The sequence below is a fragment of the Dermacentor silvarum genome, chromosome 3 (genome assembly GCF_013339745.2).
Source record: "Dermacentor silvarum isolate Dsil-2018 chromosome 3, BIME_Dsil_1.4, whole genome shotgun sequence".
NCBI lineage: Eukaryota > Metazoa > Arthropoda > Arachnida > Ixodida > Ixodidae > Dermacentor > Dermacentor silvarum.
Window position 1 is genome coordinate 230,638,571 of NC_051156.1, and position 12,341 is coordinate 230,650,911.

Below are 12,341 nucleotides of genomic sequence, written 5' to 3' on the forward strand. Positions count from 1 at the left end.
AGCGGCTTGTAACTTGGCAAGTCACTTCAGGTCACGGCAGTCACTTGAGGTTGACACTTGTCAAAAAGCACAAATGCTTTCTGACAAGTGTCCTGGATGCCATGTGACGGTTCGCTTCATCAGTGCATAGAGAAGGCACTGGCTCCATATATACGTGTCCCCCCTACCCCTTCGGAAGGCCATCCATTGTTCCTTTTCAGTAGAATTTACCACTGCCTACGAGTAACCGCAGCATCGACGTACGGGTCATAGTACAGCTAGGCTGTTTACTTAACAATACAAAACCAACAACCTCCCGCCACGGAAAAAGGCAGTAAAAGGATCATGCAGTGTAAGAAAACACTATTGAAACTGTATGAAAAAAGAAAAAAAGTACCAGCTGTTGTTTTTGGTTGTTTTAGAATTATATGAAATAGTAAAATGACCAGCAATGGAACCCCCTTAACTGCTAACGCTTGAAATGAATTTTATTCGTGTTATTTCATGCGCAAAAATGCTTTTATTTTCCTCAAAAAGCTTTTTACAACAGCGCGCCAACCGTGCTCTGCCGAGAAGTGGGCACCGACATGGCGAACGCCATAGCAGATAGCAGACGACGTGGTTGAGGTGCGACTGTTTTCGCAAGAAATCCGTGTAGGGGCGGGGCCTCGTCCGATGACGTATCACTATTTTCTTTTTTCCTCTCTGTTTGTCGGTGTTGGAACGGAGAACACGCTGGGCTGGTGGTGACTAGGCACAACTGTGGCTGCTGTTAAGGGATCGATGGTATTCCTAAGGTGTTAAGACATTAAGCGGAAGAAATGGAGCTGGGCAGGCCATGTAATGCGTAGGATGGATAACCGGTGGACCATTAGGGTTACAGAATGGATACCAAGAGAAGGGAAGCGCAGTCGAGGTCGGCAGAAAACCAGATGGGATGATGAAGTTAGGAAATTTGCAGGCGCAAGTTGGAATACGCTAGCGCAAGACAGGGGTAATTGGAGATCGCAGGGAGATGGCTCTGGGAGCACACGGAAATACACCAAATCAGGGGGTACAGGGTGACATGGGATGGACGTCATTCGAGGGCAGGGAAGCCAGCAGCAAGATAGAATTTGAGGAGCGATTGAGAGAAATGGCAGAAAAGCGGTGGGCAAAGAGAGTTTTCAGTTATTTGTACATGAGGAATGTTGACACAAAATGGCGGAAGAGGACCAGAAAATTGTCAATCAAATATTTGGACTGCAGGAGGGGTGCAAACCAGGAAACAACGGTTAAGAAAAAGGTTAAAGAAACAGAGAGGGGTCTGTGGAAAACAGGGATGCAGACGAAATCAGCACTGGGAACCTACAGAACTTTCAAGCAAGAAATTGCCAAAGAAAATATCTATATGATAATTCTAGGGGAAGCTCTTTGTTGTTTGAAGCCAGGACGGGAGTATTGCGGACTAAGATGTACCGAGTCAAGTACCAAGGTATAGACACGTTGTGCTGTGCGTGTGGAGAAGAAGAGGAAACGGCTGAACACCTCATACTTTTCTGTAAAGGCCTTAACCCTACAGTGCAAAGAAACGGGGCTGCTTTTTTCAAAGCATTGGGGTTTAGGGACAGTGAAGGCAAAATAGACTTTAAGCGGGTAGAAATAACCAAACGGAGGTTATCTGATTGGTGGATGAAATCAAGGCAGGGGTAAAATTTCACCCACCACAAAGTACAAAATATGTTAATAGTCATGGCTAGGTGGCGTATGCCACCGCCCGATTTAAAGGATTCAGCCTCATCCATCCATCCGTCTGCTACTCGGCGGGCGGCTGGGCTAAAATCCCTATATAAGAAAAGTACCGCCATCCTTCGATAAACGCCGCTTCTCTCTCTCCTGTATCTCCGATTGGACGACGATAGCTTGCGCTTTTCACTTCTTTATATTTTCTTTTTTTCCGCCTCAGAGCTACAGTGGCTTCAGAGCCATGTTGAAAGTCCTCTGCGCAGCCGCAGTCGCCGGCGGCGGCGGCGGCGCGCGCCCGGCCTGAAAGCTTCAACGTGGACTTTCTAGGTGCGCCACCGTCGACTTGGCTTTCGCAAGCAAAAAGTAAAGAAAAAAGCAAGCGCTTTAGGAGAGGAGGCGGCGGAGGAAAGAGTAGATGGCGGTACTTTTCTTATATAGGGATTTTAGGCTGGGCGGCGTTCGTGCGCCTGCTCTTCTGTAGCGGGCTGCTAGCATATATGACAATTGCATTTATCGCGAATACAATAGCTAGTATGTCAAAATTGTTTAAATGTACTCATTGTAGTGGTGTGTAAGAACGCGTAAAATAGTACACGAATTCTTTCTAGCTTTGCCATTATGCGGAAATTTCGCACCGCACCGCCCCCCCCCCCCCCCCCCACACACACACACACACACTAACTGATCGAGCGATTGTTGACGTGTTTGTTCGGCCCGTCAAATATGCATCGCAAAGCTTTTATGAAATTGTGAAAACTGATGCTAGAGTCCTTGCTTTGTTCTGCTTTACATGATGGCACACAGCAGTATACCATAATGTGATCGTTTACGTTATCCCATCTGTAATTAACTCAAGAAAGCTGCATGTAGCCAAGACTGAAGTTACATGCCTTCTGCAGCGTCTGCAGATTCACGCAGTTTGTGTGTGGTCTGCGTATAGATAGTTTTCATGTGACGTCACCGAGGCAGCTCCCACCCGTGCTCCCACCGTTCTAGTATCTAAAAATGGCGGCTACGATGGCGTCAGTGCACCGTCTTATCACGGGCACTCTGTTTTACTTTTTGACGGCGACTGTTTTCCACATGTTTATCGCTGTTATCGCTTTGACGTTGACTGTTTTTCACAGGTTTATCGCTGTTATCGCTTTGAAGTTCGACGCAAGACGCGCCTGTCGTGCTGTCATGCTGTCATGTTTCTTGATTACGCCGCTTCTCGACTTGCTGGTACCTAAAGATGGCATCCGTGATGACGTATGTGCAAACCACGGTGTAGTGCAAACTATCTATACATATCGTCTGCGTGATTCTTTTGAATTTCCTTGTTCATATCAATATATCAAGTTCTTTATTATTGTATTTAATTATTACTTCATTGTACTATATTTTATCATATAAACTTCTGGTAATCAGATTTTTCCCCCTACTGCGAAGGCAACGGGATCAAATGTTACCGTCTGCCGGCTGTACTCGTTGTTTTCCTTTCTTGCACCGCTCTTCCTACTGTATCTCGTGATTGAAATGAGAAGCAATCATTTGCAAATTTTGTTTTCTTTTTTTATTTTCGTGAATTTATGCATTTAAAAACAATGCAAACAATCTCTGGCTGCCGAAATAGCGGCACGAACGCTGGAAGAGATCACAGAAGCAGACGACAGCGAACAGGTTATAACTAGCGCCACTCTGCTAGTACGTTCTATCCCTAGCGGCAAAAAGGGTGAACTAGACCAGGAGTGCTGGAGCAGGGAGATCTTTGCAGGTCAGGAGTTCAGTTGGTCGTGGGCACACCTACCCATCTAGCCACCGTACTCTAGGTTCAGTCAATGCCTCCTTTAGAAGATGCCTGCCGCGTGAGCCGAGAAGCTGGTTCCTACCCCTCTCCTCTTTCCTCTCCTCCACCGGGGTCGGCTGCGAGCGCTAGCTGCGGCGGCCGCTCCAAACCTGAACCACGACACCCTGCCTCCGAGATTACAGCGGCGTCTGTTGAAATCCCGGAGGCAGGACCCGCGGTCTCTCGTCAAGCCATTGGTCGAGCGCGTCCCAGCCTCGTAATCGTCACTTCCTCTGCAACAGGAAGTAGGGTCGGCATCGAGCGCCGTCTCTCCGCGACCACCCTGAACTACGGGAACCTCCGCTCCAATGGGAAAGCGAGCGACGCGGCAGGCATCTAGTAAAGGAGGCATTGGTTCAGTCTCATCCATCCATCCATCCATCAATTAACTGAGCGTCTGCTTTAAAGCAGCCAATGGCAGCCATGCGGAGATCATTTCACGGGTTCTGAAGTGGGCGTGATGTGGCTGCTGCTGGTTCGTCGTGGCTTCAAGTTTACTGCTGCTTCGAGAGTCATTGGTTCGGGCAGGAGAATGGCGTCTTTTCTGGTCGACGAGGCCGAGTACTCGTTTCTCAAAGACCTTGGCCTGTCGAAGAAGAACTTGGGAGTGTACGACGGGCAGTGGCGAGGTAGCGGTCAGGTGAGCTCCCATGACCTCTCTGGAGGTCGCCCCTGATAAGCGCACGTGTGCTGCATGCCGGCGTGAGCGCAGGAGCTATGGGTCGCACATTTCTGACTATTCTGCTTTATATCCTCATGCACGCTCCGTCCGTTCAAAGTCTCAAGGTAAAAGCTGATGTAAATACCGAACCTGCATTGGCTTCTGCAGAAAACGTCTGATTAATCGAATCGCAAACCTCGTCTAGCGTGCGTTGCACGGTGCTTTTAGTATATGCTCATCGTTGTCACAGATTAAATTTCCTTAGTACTCCCGAGGAGATTCTGCGTCCGTGCTATCCTGCACCCTTCATATTCAGCAGGGCGTCAAAACTTCTTTTTAAAAGGCATTTCACACGTCGCTAGTACTGCGTGTGTCGAGCAGAGGGTCGAGGAAGAAACACAAGTGTTGCCGTTGGGTACTCAAGAAAAGGAGCCGAAACTGAAATGAAAAACAGCCAAATTGTTTAGTGTCGCGTGAAATTTGTGGCACTCAAGGCCATGAATGTACACAATGGCGCATTAATGCTGCCCCATCTTGAACAATTTTTTTTTTCTTTAACGAGTTTAACGGGGGGCATGTCAAAGCTTGACATTGTTTCACGTTGCAACCACAGCCTGGACTTTATTCTATTGATTGGCGTCTTTGTTCGACATACTTGTGGTGGTAATAGCAAGCTGGTTTCAAGTTTCCTGAATGATTCGTTTTGTGGCAGTTTTCATGTGAATTGTACGTCGCCTTTCGTAAGGTACGCAACGCACTTGATGTGAAGCACCTCGTCAGACGGTGTAAGGATGGCTGCTGTTTTCGGAGGGCGCCCGTCGTCATGGCTTATGACGTCGCCAAGAAAAAAGTGCCGATCCTCCACGTACGGTGGGAATTTGTTTAAACGAAGCTTTCATTGATGTTTATCAGCAACGGACACATTTTCACTGGGGGAATGCCTTGTTTGGCATAAGCCACAACACCACAGAAACCACTCTATACATAGTTTGCACGTGCGTCACTTCCGCACCGGTCCGCGAGCCTGTCCGCCATCTTTAGGCACCTGCGGGCCTGCGGAAGCGTGCTGGGGCAGGCTGCGCGCGCTGACGCGTTGTTGATCCGAAGTTCTTTCTCGCGTCGTGATTATGCCAATCTGCGCGATTTTCGGTTGCCGCACAAGAAGTACCACTGCCGCAAAGCCAAGCTACGCAGAACCGGGCGTAGGTCCACACCAAACGTAAGAACATGGCAGTGCGAACGCACAAGAATGCTGTCGGAGAAACGTCGGTGCCTGTGGCTTTCACGGATAAATCGGAAGGACCTGGACAACGTGCGTGTCGTCACTTTGTTTCGGGCGAGAATATAACACGCCAAAACACTGCACATCACGCATGATCGTAAAAGGGCGGCAGCAAAAGCCCCGTACTGGTTGGTGACCGCCCGCTCCCACACGCATAGTCGCCTTTACCGCTCTGAAAAACGCCCGTGTACTTGTGTTGTAGTGCACGTTAAATAACTCTGGGTGGTCAAAATTATCCCGGAGCCCTCCACTGCCGCGTGTTTCACAATTAGATCGTGATTTTAGCACGGAAAACCCCAATTTTTTTAACGGCCTACAAGCTGCTTAGCATCGTCATTTCTTGGTATGTGTGCTTCGCTTAGCGATATGCTAAGAAATATTTGAATGTCTGCATGCTTTCAATATAGTGGGCTACTTCTATTTAACGCAACAAAATTCACATGCACGGACATGCATCTAACTCTAAACCAAAACTCGCAGAAAGAAGCGAACACACGTTTTGAAGTTTGGGGAAAAGTGCATATAGGTGAACCATTGTGGCAAGAAAGCTTTCTCTGAATGAAGCAGCACAAAAAATACTGAGATAGTTTTCTCTGCCGCGCGCCAAGAAACATATGCTTTCATTGACTCACCTCGCCGAGGATGATGGTAAGACCCAACGACAGGCGCTTCGCTGCAACCTTCCTCACCCAACCGCTCGTGAAGCAATTATGCGCCTTCAGCGATTTGTAAGCCTTTATTTCGTTCTGCGTGACGTAGCTCGTGGACGGGACAAGATAATAATATCCACGTACGTCGTGGCCGGGTGTGGTATCCACGCCAACGTGCAGCTAGTATGGGTCCACGCCGTCGCACATTCCGACCTTTTCTTTGTAGCGAACCCGCGTCGGCCCTACAAGCTCGTCCATGTAGAAAGGGCAAAATTCAGGGCTCCTGACTTTTGCCATCGCAAAGCTTTCACAATAGCAAACACGCGGCCCTAACACGTAGAAACGAACACAAACGCAGCGGGCCAGCGGCTAGTAGCGAGGTGCCTAGCGATGGCGGACGGTCGGGGCAGGCGGCGGATATGACGTCACGTGCAAACTATGTATATGGCACATGCCAAACCAAACTTGTCCTCTCTGATGTTTTTGTCACAGTACTTGTTTGCACCTATAAAACATTGCAGTATCATGTTCCACTGATGTCCCATCTCAACATATTGATGGCACCTGTCATATTGCTTTTACAGGCACATGTGCAGTGGCTTTCGAAGCCAATCTTTGTTGCGTATCAGGGCTGCTCCATTCAGCAAAATGTTCACTGCCATTCCACCTCGTTGTGCTTAGTGTAGTGTCGTGCAATAGCACCAGGTGCCGCCACTCATCTGCGATTATCTGTAGACGCCAAGATGTGGCGCCACACTCGATATAGTATGTATATATAGGACAGACATCCTTCAATAAAGGGCTCCCGTTCGTCTGGGCTACGATGTGTGGTGTGGTGCATCCGTTCGGCCGCACCGTCCGGCCGACATAACAAACTGGCGATGAGGATGCTACCCGGAATTTCGCCGCCGCCGCCGTTCCTCGTTTCACCAGGCACGCCCGCCATCCCCTGGCCGCGATGGCTGCGCCTGTTTGAAAACTTCACGCTCGCCTCTGGAGCGTCTGAGCTATCGGCGGCCCGCCGCCGAGCCCTCCTTCTGCACTGCCTCGGACCTGAAGGACAACGAATTTTCGACGCCCTGCCACCGCCACCACCATCGAACGCCCCAGACCACCCGCCCGCGCATCCGAGTGCGGGAACCGCCCCCCTTCAGACGGTTACGCCTTCTGCAACCACCGCTGCAGTTGGAACGACAGAGATCAAACAAGCCGATGCCGAGCTCGCACAGCCACCGGACGAGTATGACGCAGCTGTTCAAGCCCTGGCTCGACACTTTTCCGCTACTTGCAACGTACGCGTCGAGCGACATCGCTTCCGTGACCGTCGTCAACTGCACGGTGAGCCGATATCGGAGTTTGCTCTTGCGCTTCGCGAACTGGCTTCGTCATGCAACTTTGCCGCGCAAGCGGATACAAATCTGTGCGACCAGTTCGTCGCCGGGGTCACATGCCCGCGCCTACGGGAGCGGCTATTGCTCGAGGGTGACGCGCTCACGTTTGACCGCGCCGTGGAGATAGCGCTTCTTCGCGAGCAAGTGCAGCGCGAATCCGAAGCTCTCGGAACAGCCCCTGTGGATCGAGTAGTACCACAACATAACCGCGGACGCAACCCGACAGGCCGTCGCAGACATGTACGCCAGTCCAGCAGTACCGACCGACGTAGTACGCCTAGCTCTTCGCGCTCCGGCTTCGTTCGTCCGCCTGCGCCGGAGATTGCTAGCGCCGTCGTCCCGTACTCCGTAAACACAAACGTGTGCGGCAACTGCGGCGCACAAAACTGCCAGCCGTCAGCCTGTGCAGCCCGCGGTCGAGCCTGCTTCGCGTGCGGCCGCCGAGGCCACTTTCAACAGTACTGCCGAAATTCGCGTCGCGGACGTGGAAGACGCCCGGCTCGAGTTGCCGAAATCGTTTCAGAGGAAGACGCTGAGAGTGTCGTGAATATTTTTACTGTTCACGCTGAGAAGCGTACGGGCGTCTACGTTGATGTCGGGGTTCAACCTGTTGCTCTGGCATCACGCCCGTGCGTCATAACATTCTTAGTGGACACTGGCTCAGCTGTGTCGATAATGGGAGAACATAACTTTAGGAGCCGGTTCAGAGACCAAGTTGAGCTGAAAAAGTCGCAAATAACGTTGCTGGATTTTTCACGTCGGAAAATTCCTGTGCATGGCCAGTTCACCGCCCTCGTAACGTACAAATCAGAAACGGCTGTAGTAACGTTTCACGTTACACCAGGTGGAACATCACTCCTGGGTGTTGATGCTGTAAAAGCTCTTGGTCTCCAGATTGTAGGCACAGAATTGCGCTGCCTTAATATGGCCGTTGAACCGAACGTCGACACAAAAGGCCCCAAAATCCTACGCCCCGAAATGCATTCGCAGAACACAAACAAGTTGTCTCCGCCCACCACGAAGCCACCACTGGGTCCACCCAAGTTTGGTATGCCTACTTCATTATGGGCCAAGTTCGAACACTTGTTTTCACCAGAGCTAGGACTTGCCAAAGGTGTCCAGCATCGGGTCAAGCTCAAACAGTCGGTAGCTCCTGTCACGCAGAAGCTCAGACGCCTACCACTTTCAGTGCGAGAAGCAGTCAGCGACGAACTGAGGAACCTACTTTCTGCTGATGTCATTGAATGCGTAAATGCGTCAGAGTGGGTTTCCCCTATTGTTGCAGCTCGCAAGAAAGATGGCAGCATTCGCATCTGCGTGGACCTCCGCGAAGCTAACAAAGCTGTGGTGGTCGACAGCTTTCCCCTGCCACACACAGAAGAGTTGCTGCATGCCCTGAACGGTGCCCGTTACTTTTCTAAGTTGGATTTGGCCTCCGCATACTACCAGGTTCTGCTTCATCCAGACAGTAGAGATATTACAGCGTTCATAACGCACGATGGCCTTTTTCGATTTAAGAGAGTATGTTTCGGCCTAGCCTCAGCACCAGCAGCATTCCAGCAACTCATGACGTCAATTCTACAGGGATGCAAAGGCGTTCTCTGTTACCTGGACGACGTCATCATCTTCGGCAAGTCGGAGAAAGAGCACATGCGGAACTTAGAGGAAGTCCTGCAACGAATTTCACACGCTGGGCTCAAGCTAAATGACAAATGTGTTTTCAACACATCCGAACTCTCGTTTCTTGGTCACCGCGTTAGCGCCGAAGGAGTAGCACCCCTTCAGACCAAAGTTGACGCCATTGTTCACGCTGCCACCCCTACAGATGCTGGCAAGCTCCGGTCGTTCCTGGGACTAGTAGAATACTATGCTAGATTTGTTCCACGCCTAGCAGAGGAAGTGGAGCCCATGCGCAGACTTCTTCGTAAGGACACTCCTTTTATCTGGGACACTGCTGCTGAGAACAGTCTTACAAGAGTAAAGAGCCTCCTAGCCTCCCACAGGGTACTACAAATGTTCGATCCAGCACTTCCCGTCATTGTGGCCACCGATGCATCCGCATATGGTTTAGGTGCGGTACTGCAACAAGTTGATGGTCGGCACATTCGAACTGTGGCATTCGCGTCACGAACATTGACGGAAGCAGAACGGAAGTACTCGACTGGTGAACGTGAGGCTCTAGCTTGCTTGTGGGCTCTAGAGAAATGGCATGTGTACCTATGGGGTCGTCCAGTTACTCTGCAAACGGATCACCAAGCTCTAGTAGCCCTGCTTTCTTCTCAAGGCACAGGACAGCGACCACTCCGCATAGCAAGATGGACTGCACGGTTACTGCGGTACAACTTCACGATGCAGTACAGGCGTGGTGAGCACAACAAGGTAGCTGATGCCTTGTCCCGGCTACCTCTTCCAGACACTGAAGGTGGCCCCGAGTCAGAAGAAGAAATAGTGTCTCTGGTAATGTGTGTACATCACGATGAACTGAAGCATGCAACCGCGGAGGATAGCACTCTCCAAGACGTTGCCCGTTACGTACAGACATCGTGGCCGCCACGCAAAAACCTGGCACTTAACCTGACTCCCTACTATGAAGTCCGAAAGGAGTTGACAGTGGTTGATGGCATACTCTTGCGTACTGAGCGCATCGTAGTCCCCGCCAAGCTCACAGCCACTTTTCTCCAGCTGGCTCACGAATCACACCCTGGTATCGTGAAAACCAAACAACGCCTACGAGAGAAGTATTGGTGGCCAGGGTTAGACAAACACGTTGAAACAACTATCCGCAGTTGTGCCATTTGTCAGAGCGCGGACAAAAGTGCCAAGAACTCGCCCACACCACTGCAGCCAATCCCTCTTCCTGACAAACCTTGGGACAAGATAGCTATTGACATTGTTGGTCCCTTCGAGCGTGCACCTACAGACTGCAGATTCGTCATTTCAGTAGTTGACTATTTCTCAAAATGGCCAGAAGTGGCTTTTTGTGCTGATGTTACCTCCCGCACGGTGACGAAGTTTCTACTCTCACTCTTCGCACGTGAGGGTTACCCGACAGAGATAGTGTCTGACCACGGCAGACAGTTCACATCGAGGGAATTTGAATCCTTCCTTGAAGACCGTGGAATCAGGCACATCTTTTCTGCCGTATACCACCCACAGGCAAATGGTCTAGTGGAAAGATTTAATCGGGTACTGAAGTCGTACATTCAACTGGCCCTGCTGGAGCAGCGCCCAGTGAAGGAAACTGTGACTGAATACTTGGGAGTATACAGAGCCACCCCTCACAGCACCACCGGTCTCTCACCGGCCGTTCTTCTACATGGCCGACACATGAGAACATCGCTGGATGTAATTGGTCAGCCTACGGCCGACTTCAGCACAAATCCATCGCGGGAGATGAGCGTGCTCAGGAAAAGAGTCGCAGAGCATCAACGGAAGAGCAAGGCCTACGCTGATCAACGGCGAGCTGCTAGGGTCCCCAAGTTCCAAGTGGGCACCTACGTACGAGTGAAAAAACCAATTCCCGGACCAAAGGGCACTCCAAGTTATGGACCACCATTGAAAATCCTCAAAAGAATCGGCCGCTGGTCTTTCTGTCTGGAAGACGGTCGAACCTGGAACGCTTCGCAGCTGTCAGCGGTACCAAAAGAGGCATCGCCAGAGCAAGGAACTAACATAGACATCTCTGGCGCGCACGACATGCCCCCGTTGACAGACTGTCACAGGAGAGATGTACCATCGAAGACTTGGATCACTACGCCTGCTGGTCCGCATCAAACGCAGGAAGCGAGTTCCGCTGATCAACTTGCGTCTCCCTCACGCCCTGTACCACTACCCGTGCCGCCGAGCCCACCACAGCCGCAAGGTTCGCAACCGCATACCCGGGCTTCAGGCTCTCGCACGGTGGAGTGCAGTGTACCGGTAGAAGGCAATGGACTCGATGCCGAGCCACCGCCTGACCGGCCAAGGAGAAATCGCAGACCTCCAGTGCGCTTCCAAGATTACGTGCAGTGATTTGACAGCAGTGAGTGTTCACACAGATAGTGACTGTTTTGTGATTTCTGTGTACAGACAGTGACTGCAATTGTGATTGCTTTGTGCGGACTGGACTTTCTAATGATTCATACGTTTCTTCCCGGGAGGGAAAGATGTAGTGTCGTGCAATAGCACCAGGTGCCGCCACTCATCTGCGATTATCTGTAGACGCCAAGATGTGGCGCCACACTCGATATAGTATGTATATATAGGACAGACATCCTTCAATAAAGGGCTCCCGTTCGTCTGGGCTACGATGTGTGGTGTGGTGCATCCGTTCGGCCGCACCGTCCGGCCGACATAACACTTAGCATGCGCTTGCATTCTACGCTGCATATTGAAGAAGTTCCTTCCCCCTCCTTTGCAGATGTGCACGCTGCAATCGCATTTTGATTGCGTTGAAGCATGTGTACACTACTTTGTTGCCATGGCGAGCACTACCTCCAGAACTGGCCCAATGTGCAATACAGCAGCCTGCAAGAGAAAGCTTCACATTAAAAGTGCTACTCTGTTAAAGCCACTATTAAATCACCAATAAGGTTAGTTTAATCCTGACCCTTTGTGACCGATTGTGCAAGAGAGCAATCGGAAGCCTTGGTGAAACCTCTTACAGTCACCCTTGATTACAGTGAGCCAGTAGTCTGTTCAAGCCCATTGGCGAAAAGTATACTTGGGTGTTACGAATAGTCCAGTGCATTGCCTTATTCTTAGTAAATATCCTTTTTTGTTGGTGGTACCTGTGTCACATGGGCAAACTTATACCCAGGTCACATTGGCAAATTTAGTCACCTTG

The 12,341-nt window shown here is 50.6% G+C and overlaps 1 protein-coding gene across 1 annotated transcript in view; it reads left to right on the plus strand.

Annotated features, from left to right (window-relative positions):
- The first annotated feature begins 3,901 nt into the window (after nt 1–3,901).
- The window catches only part of LOC119446853 (alpha-aminoadipic semialdehyde dehydrogenase-like), a 71,752-nt gene continuing 63,312 nt past the window's right edge, over nt 3,902–12,341 (plus strand). Inside the window, exon 1 of the mRNA XM_037711429.2 lies at nt 3,902–4,172. Coding sequence (XP_037567357.1) covers nt 3,993–4,172 — 180 coding nt within the window. The 5' untranslated portion in view covers nt 3,902–3,992. The remainder of the gene's footprint in view (nt 4,173–12,341) is intronic.